The following is a 13,934-nucleotide window of genomic DNA, read 5'->3' on the forward strand; positions in this document are numbered from 1 at the left end:
TTCCTGGTGTCGCCTGATTCCTGCGTGTCCCCTGATTTTTGCGTGGCACCTAACGCCCGTGTGACATCCGGATCATGTTGAAACCTTTAAACGTTAACAAATATAGGTCTATTTTTACTTACTCTTCGTGTCTTGGCAAAGATATCGTTCTGTTCTGGTCTAGATCTTATCTTGAGATCAGTACTAAAATCGCAATGGAGTGGGAGACTATTTGATCACAACAGGTGCACATCCGCCCTGTTCATCTGTTATTCCACCTTATCCGTCTTGTGGGCCTACTTCGATTACACACTAGACACCCTGCTACCGACGATCATTAGTTAGTGCCGCGGGATAGACCAACATTCCCTTGACCACTGGACTGAAGTAGCTTGGTTTTGCACGGTGCAAGCCGATTTCTACAAACGCTAATTGTGGTGTCATAAGTACATAAACGACGTCATAACTCATGTTGTTTAATCTTTTTTTCTTCTTTTTTTTGGATTGAATTAGGTATTCCCCAAGTTGCTATTTCACGTTGAATCAATGTTTTAAAACTATATAACTAAATTAACATTTCCAAGTGTTTGTTTATTGTGAATTCGTTAATATTTTTTGGTATGGGCCTATGTACACGTCCCTCACAAATAATATTTTCCTTGGTTCAATGTAATTCCAACTTTGTGAAGCGGTTTCAGTGGTATAGTGTGTAAGTCATCGGACACAAGGCTAATAGATACTGGGTTCGCATCCTGCTACCGGCTCCCACCCAGAGCGAGTTTAACGGCTCAATGGGTAGGTGTATGACCACTACACCAACTACTCTCTCTGTCTCTAATCACTAACTCACTCTCCTGGACAGACAGTCCAGATAGCTGAAGTGTGTGCCCAGGACTGCGTGCTTTAACCTTAGTTGGATATAAGCATAAGTATAAATGAATGAACGAATGAATGAATGAATGAATGAATGAATTAATTAATTAATTAACGAATGACTGAATAAATGAATGCATGAATAAATGAATGAATGAATGAATTAATTAATACAACTTTGTTACTATTGTTATTTGATATACTTCTACTTACACCGACGTAGCCAGAGATAGACTGCATGGGGCACACTGGCTTCTACAATCACCCGTCCTCCTTCCCGACAACCTTGTTCATATTACACCGAGAGTGCCCCCTCCCCTGTACAAAATTCAGGCTACCTATGACCGGTCTTATAACGAGACAGCACTCTGCCACTGATACGTCCTGCTCCGTAAGACTGACTGAAAGGCACAGTGCCAAGAAGCAACTAGTGATGTTCAGTGATCGATTACAATCGGAAATTGATCGGTTTGATCATGACTGGTTATAACAAGCCATAATCGATTGTGTGGGGGAAAATGTTAACTGTAATTGTGCCTTCATTTCATTTGATGGTAAAGAATTACATGTGTTGGGGTTGAGGTTTGTTTTCGCATGTACAAACAACACATGTCAAGACCCGAAAAACAAAGATAACCTTTATTGGACCATCTCTTTGTATTTTGAGATATCGTATGTATATACCAAGCACTCTATATCTGGTTTAGAAGAAACGTTACCAAAGGAAGACAATACTGTGGTAGTACTTAGTACCACGCCTCAACAGTTGATCATCTTTATAAGCCTGACGCGAAAGGTGATTTCATGCAAACCATCAGGGTGCACATGACCCTGTTGTTGCCGCCGCAGCCGCAGGTGTTGCAGTCCTGTGCGTCTTTGAAGCTGTCGCCTGTGTGGTAGACCACGCCATTGTAGTAACACTCGTCTGGTTTTAGAGGAACAGGGGTGTTGATAAAGGGGGCTGCAAAAAGAGAGGAAAAAAGTTAAAGATTGAGAACATTGATATATTAATGGAAGTCAAACATTTGGTAATTTTGAAACGAACTCTTAGAGGAAACTCGCTGCATGATTTTTATATGTACTTTCCCACATGCAGGACAGCGCATACTACGGCTGGAGCACTGGCTACGACGAAGGCATTTCTGGCGAGCTAGATCTCGCCCTCAGAAGAAGTAGTGTTAAAGATGTTATGCTTTACGTAGGAAATAAATATTATTTCATGTCTATTACTGTATCCAAGAACCAGATAACTCATATAATTACTATTACTACTACTACTACTACTACTACTACTACTACTACTACTACTACTACTACTACTACTACTACTGCTGCTGTTGTTGTTGCTGCTACTACTACTACTGCTACTGCTGCTGCTGCTGCTGCTGCTGCTGCTGCTACACCTGCCAAATGCCACTACCACAACCACAACCACTACTACCATTATGACTACTACTACTGCTACACCTGCCAAATACTACTACCACTACTACCACTATGACTACTACTACTACTACTACTACTGCTACTGCTGCTGCTACTACTACTACTACTGCTACTACTGCTGCTGCTACTACTACTACTGCTACTGCTGCTGCTACTACTAATACTGCTGCTGCAGCTGCTACTACTACTACTACTACTACTACTGCTACTGCTTCTGCTGCTACTACTACTACTACTACTGCTGCTGCTACTATTAATACTGCTGCTGCAGCTGCTACTACTACTACTACTACTACTACTGCTACTGCTGCTGCTACTACTACTACTGCTACTGCTGCTGCTGCTGTTGCTGCTGCTGCTTCTGTTACTGTTACTGCTAACGCTACTGCTACACCTGCAAATAATTAATGCCACTACCATACCACAACCACTACTACCACTATGACTACTACTACTACAACTAATGCAAATGTGTACCACTATTACTACTACTAATACCGTTAATACTAGTACAACAACTACTACAATTACCACTGCTACTGCTGCTGCTACTACTACTACTGCTACTGCTGCTGCTGCTGTTGCTGCTGCTGCTTCTGTTACTGTTACTGCTAACGCTACTGCTACACCTGCAAATAATTAATGCCACTACCATACCACAACCACTACTACCACTATGACTACTACTACTTCAACTAATGCAAATGTGTACCACTATTACTACTACTAATACCGTTAATACTAGTACAACAACTATTACTATTACCACTGCTGCTGCTGCTGTTACTATTTACGCTGCACGAATAAGAGGTCCGATATGGACATTTGCAGATCCATCGCTGATAAATCGTAGATCGTCTGTTCATATAAGATTTGGATTTAATCTGCGATCATCTACGATCATCTGCGATCATATGGCTCTTCGTGTTACAAAGACTGTCCTGACTTTTTGGGGGGAGCCTTTTAAACAACTAAGATTACATATTGAGTAGATTTTCTAGTTTAAAGTATCAGAGTCTGTACAAGGTGTTTATGGTCGTCCTCGTGTTTGCAGTAGCCCAAACTGTTGTTTTTCCTCACAAAACGTCGTGCGTACAAACACACATATAAACTCCTACAAACATCAGAACGATACCCACATCGGTGGTGTCGTGGTTAAGTCACCGGATATAAGATTGGTAGGTACAGGATTCGCAGCCCAGTACCTGCTCCTATCTACAGCTTTTTGTCTCACACTAACCACTAACTCACTGTCCTGAGCAGACAACCCAGATAGCTGAAGTGTGTACCCAGGACAGCGTGTTTGAGATTTAATTGGATATAAGCACGAAAATAAGTTAAAATGAATGAATGAATTAAGACAATTAATATATATAAATTGGTAGAATTGTTAACGGGAGCTAGCTATGAAACTGAACTCGGGTTTAACATGGGTAACGATCTGCGCGATTTTCCAATTTTATGGGAACCAGGCCTCGTCCTTATGGAACTGTTAACATCTAATCTCAGGTTTCCACAAAAGTTTGATTTGTTAATTAAATCATCGTTAATTGTATGTCAAATGTTTGGTAATTCGGCACCACGACTGCTATATCAAAAGCCGTGGTATGTGCTATCCTTTCTGTGGTATGGTGCATATAAAAATATCCCTTGCTACTAATGGAACTATGCAGCGGGTTTCCTTTCTAAGACTATAAGTAAAAATTACAAAAAAAATTGACATCCAATAGCCGATTATTAATAAATCTAGTGATCTAGTGGTGTCGATAAATAATACAAAATTTTAACTTTTGATAATTCTGACGCGTAATATTTAGAGGAAACCCGCTATATGTTTGATGTGTACTTTCCAACAGACATGACAGCGTATTTCACACTTTTATAAACCAAAAAAAGAAAGAAAGAAAGAAATGTTTTCTTTAACGACGCACTCAACACATTGTATTTTACGGTTATATGGCGTCAGACTTATGGTTAAGGACCACACATCTATTGAGAGAGAAAACCCGCCGTCACCACTTCATGGGCTACTCTTTTCGATTAGCATCAAGGGATCTTTTATATGCACCATCCCACAGAGAGGATAGAACATACCACGGCCTTTGTTACACCAGTTGTGGAACACTCGCTGGAACGAGAAATAGCCCAATAGGTCCACCGACGGGGATCGATCCTAGACCGACCGCGCATCGAGCTACATCACGCCGTTCACCCAATGCTTCCACAAAGTCCAGAGACGTTAAGTTCATGGTATCGCCATACAAACATAAAACATATTTAATCCTACCTGCCAAAGATAAACCCACGAGAGCAAGGAGACAAGCTAAAACTGCAAGCTTCATTGTGTATAAATAGACCGCTGGTTAGATCAAACTTCAGAGATAGAAAGACGTCTGTCGACTAAAAGTCCCAAAGAAGACAGCTTAGGAAGTGTGGGAAAACAGCACCTGGTACTTAATCATGCAACATGACGATAAACGTACTAACTAGATAGATCATATGTTTGCAAGCAAACAAGACCTGTATAATCGAACATGATGTTTTCATAAGATTTAGATAAAGTGCGTGACATGAAACTACAAACGCACACAAAAAACAAAACACCAACAACATTAAAGGGACATTCCTGAGGTTGCTACAACTTTTAAGATTTTATTGACTAAAAGACTTTTTAACGATTGTAATTATTATATATCAAATATATTTTTCTGCATAAAATATTAGTGGCTGTATATTAAATGTGTTTCTGATCGTCCTAATATTGGTACTAGGTTAAATTTAATTTTATTTCCTAAAATAAAAAATTTCGTACGTACGAATTTATTTGAAGACCATATCCAGTTTGGGCTTCTTACAAATATTAATACGACCAGAAACACATTGAATATACAGAAACTGATATTCTAAACAGAAAATATATTTAATATGCAAGTTTAATCGTAGAAATAGCTTGCAATGCAACAAACGTAGGAATGTTCCTTTAACAGCGATAACCTATCAGGAATATCGACAGAAAACAAAGAAATAACAACAACAACAACAATAACAATAACAGCAACTCTGTTTGCCACTTCCAATACTGGTTATACTCAAAAGAGCTCAGATACGATGCCTTTAGTTCAATATATGAGGGATGATTGATAAGTTCGTGGCCTAAGGTAAAAGGAGTCAGTTTTAGAAAATGAAACACATTTATTTTTTTACATAATCCCCTTGTACATTAACACACCCAGTCCAGTATTCATGGAGAATACGGATTCCTTCCCCGTAGAAAACGGCGTCTTGCACCCCTAGGAAGTCTGCCAGCATTTTCAGATGAAAAGTTAATAGGTTACTTTTCAGCTTTATTTCTGACAGATGTAAAAGCATCTGTACTGAAAGAAGAACAGGAGTTATGAGAGAAATTGTCTGCCAATGCATTGGCAATGTTACGATGAGACGTCACATCCGTGTCATTGACAGACAAATGCCGAACTGTATTATTGGATTCTTTTCCCTTGATTTTACGTATCCTATTCCAGACAGATTTTACGGATGTTTGAAAAGTCAATTTGGAAACATAATTTCTCCAAGATGATTTCTTACGCTGTCTGATAGCTTTACGAGCCTTTGCCCGAGCAATGCGATAACTATTCAGGCTATCCCCAGTAGGTTCGTGTTTGAATCTTTCGAGGGTCCTGTTTCGCTGTTTGATTGCATCTTTACAAGTTTCATTGAACCATGGTTTATTGAGACGCTTCGGTACTGCCGAAGTCTTAAGAATAGTTTCCTCTGCAGTATCTTTTAAGATGGAGGTGAACAAAAACACGGGGTCATCGGCACCAGTAATGACAGTTTCTTGCCGAAATTTATCCCAATTTGCCCCTGTCACTTGAAAGGGTTCAGAGATGGAGGTGCATCATTCTCCAAAAAATTGGAAAGTGGTCACTACCACAAGGGTCTGAACAAACTTTCCAGGAGAAATCAAGAAAAAGTGACGGACTACAAAGGGTTAAATCAATGGATGTGAAAGAACCACTTGCAGGATGAAAGTATGTATGACTCAGACACACTGAAGGATTTTCCTAAGACACATTGGGCCCTAAGCGCAGGACAGTTCCACTGGTATACTTTATGTTCCATGCGGGAGGAGACAGTGATCTGGGACATTATCCATATCATCATCACCGATATCAGCCTCATAGATATGCTGATGTGGAGAAGTTGTATTTATGCCTCTTATACCGAATTTGCTGGTTTGACTGTGTGGTACAAAAATATGACCGACATAACCGTCTTTTTGATTCAGTGTGGTGAGCATTACAATTAAATAATTATTAAGTAATTTTTCTAACTCTTCTAATTGTTTACCTCTAGTATTTATGTCATCACATCCCCACAAAGTGTGGTGAGCATTACAATCTCCCATGATAATAAAAAGAGTAGGGAGTTGACCAAGAAGGCCTTGAAATTCCCTAGTGTTAAAATTGTAATTGTTTCGAGGGGGTAAATAAACTGAACACAGGGTGATCCTTTTATGTTATTTGTGAGCTGTTTGATAATGATCATTATCACTGCTATCAGCATTATACATCATTAAAATCATCATATAGTAAATGGGGAGAAACCTTTGCCATGGGATGCCCTGGGATGTTTACCATAAATCAGTTTAATATGACCCTGTAAATATTTGCCACCACCACCATCATAATAAATATGATTCCGTTTGGGGCATAACTATCAGCACCCATTATCATGATCACGATGATCATTATTATCATAATCAAAACAATATCACTGGTTTCTTCTCCACAGCTTTAAGACACGGCGACTGCTATTACAACGGCAAGTACTACGCTGAAGGGTCGGGCTTTTCATCCAGCGACGGCTGCAACCACTGTGGCTGCAACTACGGCATGGTCATGTGTACGGAGATGGCGTGTCTGGCAATCTGACGTCATTTCATCGTTACCCTATGATACTCTTTTAGAACGTGGAAAATAAAAATGTATTCCCAAAATTCTATGACTTGTTTTCTCCATTTCAAGTTAAGGATGCGGGACGTATACCAGTTGTAGTGCACTAGCTGGAACGAGAAATGGCCCAATGGGTCCACCGACAGGGCTCGATCCTAGACCGACCGCGCATCAAGCGAGCGCTTTACCACTTGCCTACTTCCCGCCTCATGGCTCGTACGGAGCATAATTTCTAGTAGTGGTGGTGAGGAGGCACAAGCTAGATTTTTATCCTTATTAATATAGAATAGGATAGAAAAATATATTAAGTAAATAACAAGCCAGTGGCGTAGGGAGGGGAGGGCATCCATCAAACATTTTTAAAAACTTTATTAAATGTTTTAAAATCATACATACATACATACATACATACATCATACATACATACATAATATTATACATACATACATACATACATGCATACATACATACATACATTCATACATACATAATATGACATACATACAGACAGACATACATGCATACATACATACATACATAATATTACATACATACATACAGACAGACAGACAGACATGCATACATACATACATACATAATATTACATACATACATACATACATACATACATACACACACACACACACACACACACATACATACATACATACATGCATACATACATAATATTACATACATACATACATACATACATACATACATACACATACATACATATTACATACATACATACATACATACATACATACATACATACATACATACATACATACATACATACATACATACATACATACATACATACATACATACGTAGTGTTGGTCCTCCTAATATGGGTTTCTCCCCCTATATAACATTGTGGCTGCACTAGAGAAACAAACTCTGTAATTTTCGTCCCCAAATTGGTTGCCACAGTTCCCATGAGACTGTTGATATATCCAATGTCGTTGTATGTACTAACAAGTCTATGAGAAACTGTGTATACAAAATCCATTACTGCATATTTGGTGGGAATAGCCTATGTGACTAAATGTCGACATAGCCACATGTAGAGATACCAAATACCCGTAGTTACCAAGAACCATCATAACAACTTAATTGCAACAAACTTTAGACATTGTTTTTTAAAGGCGCAGATCCTATTTTCAGCCCGTAAAAAAAGAATACTAAATTTAGTTAATCTACAAACCTGCAATACATATGGATAAAGTTGTAACTGAGAGAAGCATACATCTGTGATGTTTAAATAGGGAAATACCGTCCAAAAATAACTAGAGTTTGTCTCAATAAAACTTCATTTTTCGGAAGAACGTGCGTTTTAACAATTATAAGAAATGCATTTGGGGGTATTAACAAAACCTGGTTGACCAGAACCACTTCAGGTGTTCGACAATTAATATTCTAAATAATAAAATTTAAGTACTTCTAATTTAAACTTTAAAAGCGGCTTTGATAGCGAACAATACTCGTATTTCGTAGTGTTTAAAAACTAGGTTCTGTCACTTTCATGTATGCATTTGTTTTCTCCTCAAATATATACATACGATATGTTATGAGGTCTGTCGTATTAATATTTGTAGCTAAGGGAATAATTTGGTGAAAAAACTCAGGACATTGCAACGTACGCATTGGAATTTAAGGGCAAATAACTCTGTCCGCACAAGTTTAATACAGTTTAAAAGAGCTCACACAATTAGTTGTACTGTCCTCAATTTTGGCTATTAATGTCGTTTTACAGTTAAATCACAACTTACAACTTCTTGTGTCAGTTATCAGTTTTGGTAAAACTAATGTATTTCAGGTTGTCCTGGTGTTTGTATAATCTCAAAATGCATTTCATGCCAGACGACAAGGTTATCGTACTTAGTTTCCTTGAACAAACCTTCACATTCAAATATTTATTTTTACCGGTCTGGGTGGTGTCGTGGTTATGCCATCGAACATAAAGCAGGCAGGTACAGGGTTCGCAACCTGTTACCGGCTCCCACCCAGAGCGAGTTTCAACGACTAAATGGGTGGGTGTAAGACCACCCTCTTCTCTCTCACTAACCACTAACCATTAACAACTAACTTCCTGTCTTGGACAGGCAGCCCAGATAGCTGAGGTGTGTGCCCAGAAAAAGAATAAAACTAAGCAAACATTTGTGGTGTTTTCCTTTTGTACTTTGTAAAAACTAAAATAGGTTTTGTGATGTTTATATTAGAATCTCATTGTTTATTACAAACTGAAAATAATTAAACAAACAAAACAGGCGAACGAACGAACGAACAATAAATAAATTAGTTAATTAGTCAGACAGCCTGATTCTTGCGTGTCGCCTCATTTCTGTATGTCGCCCAATTCTTGCGTGTCGTCAAATTCCTATATATCGCTACTTTCCAGCGTGTCGCCCGATTCCTGCTTGTCGCCTGATGTCCGAGTGTCTCCTGATTACTGCGTGTCGCCTGATGTCCGAGTATCTCCTGATTACTGCGTGTCGCCTGATTCTTGCTTGTCGCCTGATGTCCGAGTGTCTCCTGATTACTGCGTGTCTCCTGATTCCTGCTTGTCGCCTGATGTCCGAGTGTCTCGTGATTACTGCGTGTCGCCTGATTTCCGAGTGTCTCCTGATTACTGCGTATCACCTGATTCCTGCTTGTCTCCTGATTACTGCGTGTCGCCTGATTCCTGCTTGTCGCCTGATATCCGAGTGTCTCCTGAGTCCTGCTTGTCGCCTGATGTCCGAGTGTCTCCTGATTCCTGCTTGTCTCCCGATTCCTGCTTGTCGCCTGATGTCCGAGTGTCTCCTGATTCCTGCTTGTCGCCTAATGTCCGAGTGTCTCCTGATTCCTGCTTGTCTCCCGATTCCTGCTTGTCGCCTGATGTCCGAGTGTTTCCTGATTCCTGCTTGTCGCCCGATTCCTGCTTGTCGCCTGATGTCCGAGTGTCTCCTGATTCCTGCTTGTCGCCCGATTCCTGCTTGTCGCCTGATGTCCGAGTGTCTCCTGATTCCTGCTTGTCTCCTGATTCCTGCTTGTCGCCTGATGTCCGAGTGTCTCCTGATTTCTGCTTGTCGCCTGATGTCCGAGTGTCTTCTGATTACTGCGTGTCGCCTGATTCCTGCTTGTGGCCTGATGTCCGAGTGTCTCCAGATTCCTACTTGTCTCCTGATGTCCGAGTGTCTCCTGATTTCTGCTTGTCGCCTGATGTCCGAGTGTCTCCTGATTACTGCGTGTCGCCTGATTCCTGCTTGTCGCCTGATGTCCGAGTGTCTCCTGATTCTTGCTTGTCGCCTGATGTCCTAGTGTCTCCTGATTTCTGCTTGTCGCCTGATGTCCGAGTGTCTCCTGATTCCTGCTTGTCGCCTGATGTCCGAGTGTCTCCCGATTACTGCGTTTATTATTTAGAATTTACATTTCCATTCACCTGAAGTGTTTTTTGGTAATCCTGGTTTTTGTAATACCACAAAATGCATTTTTCGTATTTCATAAATCGCACGCACGTCTGAGAAAAAACCGTTGAGCAGACAAGGTCTAATCTATTTTTAGAGGGGATATTTCCATTTCAATGTCACAGACTTGGTATATCACGTGACATTTTGGTTCGGTTTGTTTTCTCGTGCACGGTTCGCGCAATCAACATCCGATTTGTTGTTGTTCATTTGTGAAATTTTTCTTCACAGTTCGTGAACATTTTCAGTAACAATAAAGTTCAGACAAGTAACTGTCTCAATACAAAACGTTACAAACCCTTAAAACCAATAATTTTGCTAAGTTCTGGGATACAACCAGGACAGAACAGTTGGAACATGTCCAGGAGAGGTGAAAGAAACGCACCCAAAGTCTGTGAAATTTGTCGTGACGTAGGCATTCTTGTGCTTCGAGCGACATCTACCGGTGACATCAGAATACTAACTTTCAAAATTATTTCAAGCAATTGGGTCTTGGGGATTCCCATGGCATTTATCGATATAAAACCTGCTTTTTCACTCCATTTGATAAAAACGTGATCTAAGTGTGTTACAGGTTTGTAGATTAATCAAATTATAATTTATTTTCGCTGGATGGAACTAGGGTGTGCGGCTTTAAACGTTAAGAAATATAGGTATATTTTTACTTACTCTTCGTGTCTTGGCAAAGATATCGTTCTGTTCTGGTCTAGATCTTATCTTGGGATCAGTACTAAAATCGCAATGGAGTGGGAGACTATTTGATCATAACAGGTGCACATCCGCCCTGTCCATCTGTTATCACCTTATCCGTCTTGTGGGCCTACTTCGATATCACACACTAGACACCCTGCTACCGACGATCATTAGTTAGTGCCGCGGGATAGACCAACATTCCCTTGACCACTGGACTGAAGTAGCTTGGTTTTGCACGGTGCAAGCCGATTTCTACAAACGCTAATTGTGGTGTCATAAGTACATAAACGACGTCATAACTCATGTTCTTTACTCTTTTTTTTTTAAATATTTCGATTGAATTAGGTATTCCACAAGTTGCTATTTCACGTTGAATCAATGTTTTAAAAATATATAACTAAATTAACATTTCCAAGTGTTTGTTTATTGTGAATTCGTTAATATTGTTTTGGTATGGGCCTATGTACACGTCCCTCACAAATAATATTTTCCTTGGTTCAATGTAATTCCAACTTTGTGAAGCGGTTTCAGTGGTATAGTGGTTAAGTCATCGGACACAAGGCTGATAGATACTGGGTTCGCATCCTGCTACCGGCTCCCACCCAGAGCGAGTTTAACGACTCAATGGGTAGGTGTAAGACCACTACACCAACTGCTCTCTCTGTCTCTAATCACTAACTCACTGTCCTGGACAGACAGTCCAGATAGCTGAAGTGTGTGCCCAGGGCTGCGTGCTTGAACCTTAATTGGATATAAGCATAAGTATAAATGAATGAATGAATGAATGAATGAATTAATGAATACAACTTTGTTGCTATTGTTATTTGATATACTTCTACTTACACCGATGTAGCCAGAGATAGACAGCATGGGAGACAATGGCTTCTACAATCACCCCTCCTCCTTCCCCCACAACTTTGTTCATATTACACTGAGAGTGCCTCCCCATCCCCCCTGTTCATCTGTTATTCCACCCCTTACCCCCCGTACAAAATCCGGGCTACCTACGACCGGTCTTATAACGAGACAGGACTCTGCCACTCTGCTCGTCCAACTCCGTGAGACTGACTGAAAGGCACAGTGCCAAGAAGCAACTAGTGATATTCCAATGATCGATTATAATCGAAAATTGATCGAAATGGCTCTACCGATGTGATGATCTATTATAATCGGAAATTGATCGGTTTGATCATGATTGATTATAACAAGCCATAATCGATTGTGTGGGGTAAATGTTAACTGTAATTGTGCCTTCATTTCATTTGATGGTAAAGAATTACATGTGTTGGAGTTGGAGTTTGTTTTCGTATGTACACACAATAACAAAAACAACTGTAAATAGCTATTATAGTTACAGTCTCTGGTTACCATATTATGACATCATGTACAAATATGAAATACAAGCTCAAATGCACTTTTAAAAAACTCGTGTGTTCGCAATGAACGGAGATCGTCAAAAGTATACGCTTGATTCGTCACCTGTGCCGCCATAGCTCGGCAAAGCACAAACGACAGCCTGTTGTCAGTTTCAGTTAACACGTGCGTTTGCCGATTTCAAATTGTAGGGTTCGTCTCAAAAAATTAAAATCTTGCGCTGTACGAAGAACGTTCGGTTGAGGATACGGTACTAGAGTCTTTCGTTAAAACCGGTTTGATCTTGACAACGTATTATCGACAGTCGTACCTTCCTATTTCAGAATTGATATTTTATAAAGTGTTAGTAGAACTTTCGAAGTTTAGTTTGTATACTAGTAACACATTAATCATGTATATATTTTTCTAAAGTAGACAATGAACGTTTTCACTTCTTAATTTTACGTGTTAAAATCGACAAATTCAAATAAATATTCTTTCGTTTGGAAAGGGTAAAGTTAACGACATCAAAGTTAAAGCATATTGATTTGATATAATCATCCTACCCCATACAAGCGTAGCCAAATGTGACAGAGTGGGTCAATTAAATAAAACATATCCTATCCTTCCTTCCATCTGCTGTTGGATGTCTAACATTTGGTAATTTTACACTGAGAGTGCCTCCCCATCCCATGTGCAGGGGGAGGGTATTGGAGGTCGAAACCCTTACTTGCCCAAGCTTAAAAAAAAATGAAATGTATTTTCTGGGGGAGCATGGCCCCATATAAACTTCGCTCAACAGAGTCTATAACCCCAACCCCGCTGAAGTCCCTGCACACGCGCCTTGGAAACCCGCTACATTTTTTTTTTTTAGCAAGGGATCGTTTATATGTACCATCCCACAGACAGGATATCACACACCATGGTCTTTTATTTACCCGCCGATGGGGATCGATCCTAGACTGACCGCGCATTTCCAAAAAACACCTTTTTAGGTCTAAGTAATGAATAAAAATAACATATAGTCTTGAAAAATGTTAGTCTTGAAAAATGTTACGTAAATCGGATACAGTACCCTCTTCCTCTACCCCTAGAGCGTTACGTAATTGGTAACACCCCCTTACATGTAACGCGTATGCCAACAGCTGGCCACTGTCAAAATTTCATGGCAAATCCCACACC

General features: G+C 39.9%; 1 protein-coding gene across 1 annotated transcript; it reads left to right on the plus strand.

Annotated features, from left to right (window-relative positions):
• The first annotated feature begins 9,605 nt into the window (after positions 1-9,605).
• On the plus strand, positions 9,606-12,471 carry LOC121388727 (histone-lysine N-methyltransferase 2D-like). Its single transcript, XM_041520207.1, has 2 exons — positions 9,606-10,649; positions 12,253-12,471. Exons 1-2 carry the CDS (start codon positions 9,606-9,608, stop codon positions 12,469-12,471), a joined length of 1,263 nt encoding a protein of 420 aa, XP_041376141.1.
• The last annotated feature ends 1,463 nt before the right edge of the window (positions 12,472-13,934 follow it).

The sequence above is a fragment of the Gigantopelta aegis genome, chromosome 2, assembly GCF_016097555.1.
Source record: "Gigantopelta aegis isolate Gae_Host chromosome 2, Gae_host_genome, whole genome shotgun sequence".
Taxonomy (NCBI): Eukaryota; Metazoa; Mollusca; class Gastropoda; order Neomphalida; family Peltospiridae; genus Gigantopelta; species Gigantopelta aegis.

Excerpts from the sequence above, each read along its gene's own strand:
- LOC121388727 (XM_041520207.1), top strand. The coding sequence starts at position 9,606 with ATGTCGCCCAATTCTTGCGTGTCGTCAAATTCCTATATATCGCTACTT. Across the intron at positions 10,650-12,252 it reads GAGTGTCTCCCGATTACTGC|CCAGAGATAGACAGCATGGG; the intron begins GTTTATTATTTA and ends ACACCGATGTAG.